The sequence below is a fragment of the Penaeus monodon genome, chromosome 19 (assembly GCF_015228065.2).
Source record: "Penaeus monodon isolate SGIC_2016 chromosome 19, NSTDA_Pmon_1, whole genome shotgun sequence".
Taxonomy (NCBI): Eukaryota; Metazoa; Arthropoda; class Malacostraca; order Decapoda; family Penaeidae; genus Penaeus; species Penaeus monodon.
The window spans coordinates 46,334,319-46,335,930 of NC_051404.1; the positions used below are offsets into that span (position 1 = coordinate 46,334,319).

The 1,612-nt window shown below is 42.1% G+C and overlaps 1 protein-coding gene across 1 annotated transcript; it reads left to right on the forward strand.

Moving 5' to 3' along the window:
• Positions 1 to 739: 739 nt before the first annotated feature.
• LOC119585491 lies at positions 740 to 1,355 on the forward strand. Its single transcript, XM_037934135.1, has 2 exons — positions 740 to 835; positions 951 to 1,355. Exons 1-2 carry the CDS (start codon positions 740 to 742, stop codon positions 1,353 to 1,355), a joined length of 501 nt encoding a protein of 166 aa, XP_037790063.1.
• The last annotated feature ends 257 nt before the right edge of the window (positions 1,356 to 1,612 follow it).

Sequence of the window (1,612 nt, forward strand, 5' to 3'; positions counted from 1 at the left end):
ATAAAAGTTTTATCGTTGATATGGTAAATGTAAGTTAACCAGTCTTCGTTTTCCGCAAAATGATAAGAGATTATAATAATAATTTTAACATTTATTTTTGCAAAATTTATCACAACAGAGCTAATTGTATTAAAGCACAACGTAGTTTCTCGGCCACTGCAAACTTATCCCAATTTCATTTGCGTTGTTTAGCCTCCAGGGATTCGGAGTGGGGATTCGGGATTGAACCGGTGACCGTTGAGCAAGAGAGAACTGTACGAATTCCAAAGAAAAAAAAAGTAATTGATCAGGTGATTATGGTCACGGATAAACGATAATTCGTCACGGGCTAGTCTATATTTCATCTTGGTAGAACTGTTGTTATTGCTGTTGGTTGAATGTGGGTCTATACTCTTTTTCTTCTCTTGTACTGATAATCCATAATCGGAAGATGATTCATGTGTTATTGCGTTTCCTTAGTGTGTGTTTGTATATCCTTGTGTGTGGCTACGTGTTGATGATTATATTTATTTGATATGGGTTGAATATCTATTCATTTTTTAATGAGGACCTGGAGAACTAGCAAACATAAAGCACTCCCCGCAGTCCTAGTCTAACCCAGGGCCTTACCCATGTCCCTCAGGTCACGAGCCGCACGCGTCTTAGGTCATGCCTGGTATATCTTTGCTCGATTTGTCTGTGGTGTGTACATTTTCTTATTAGCAGTGAAGGTACCAACGTACTCTTTCAAAACATCACCATGGCTGATATCGACCTCCTTTTCTCTGTGTTGTCAGTATTCGTTGGGCTGATTTTTCTGTTTGCTTTGTTCTTCTACCTTTGCAGAGTAAGGAAGGTAAGTCCACGTTTTCCGAGTTTAACTTGACACTAATCTATCTGTAATGGCTAAATGTTTAAAACATCTGCCAGTGCTTATTCCCTTACTTTACTATTATTATTATCATTTACAGCAGTTTGTACCTACTCGAAGGCCTCTGTATCCCCACGTGATCGTGACGCCTCGGTTTCAAGAAATAGACACTTTCTCACTTGTATCGACTTCGTTCGCCCCGACTGCTTCAGGATTCAGGGCACCAGCGCTTCCGCAGGTGGTTGATGAGGTTCCCATGAATGGCCACTTCATGTCGCGACCGACGTCTGAATATTTCCCAATTTTCAATACCCTGAAACTTCATGCCCAGATATCCAAATGCCCGTCGCTGGCTGACATCCATACCACCAGGTACGGAGGCAATTCAAAACCGCCTTCTCCCGCGGAGCTGCAGAGTCCACCCACGATCTTCCCGTCTCCTTACGGATCCCCGCTGGTGACGCCGTACCTTGTGGTTCCTTTGCGACATTCTCAACCTCGGTAAAATTTGCTTAATTTTATGGTTGGCGTCGATCAATAAATCAATGCTTGGATGTTGTTGTTTTTTCTTGCGAATCGTTCTTACTTGTGTAGGATTGTGTATAAATAAGAAGTGGAAGTCACCCACTCGGCGGTATCGATGATTCAGTGCATTTAATTTTCTTAAAAGGTGCCGGGGACGTGCTTATCATCTGCTGCTGATATGATATCATGGGAGTTATGGTCTATTAACTAGTGACCCCATTTTCACCTTCAAAGGAG

What these genes read in the sequence shown, in the direction of transcription:
- LOC119585491 (XM_037934135.1), top strand. Translation starts at nt 740, where the DNA reads ATGGCTGATATCGACCTCCTTTTCTCTGTGTTGTCAGTATTCGTTGGG. An exon ending in ACCTTTGCAGAGTAAGGAAG is followed by an intron (nt 836 to 950) that starts GTAAGTCCACGT and finishes TATCATTTACAG; the next exon opens with CAGTTTGTACCTACTCGAAG.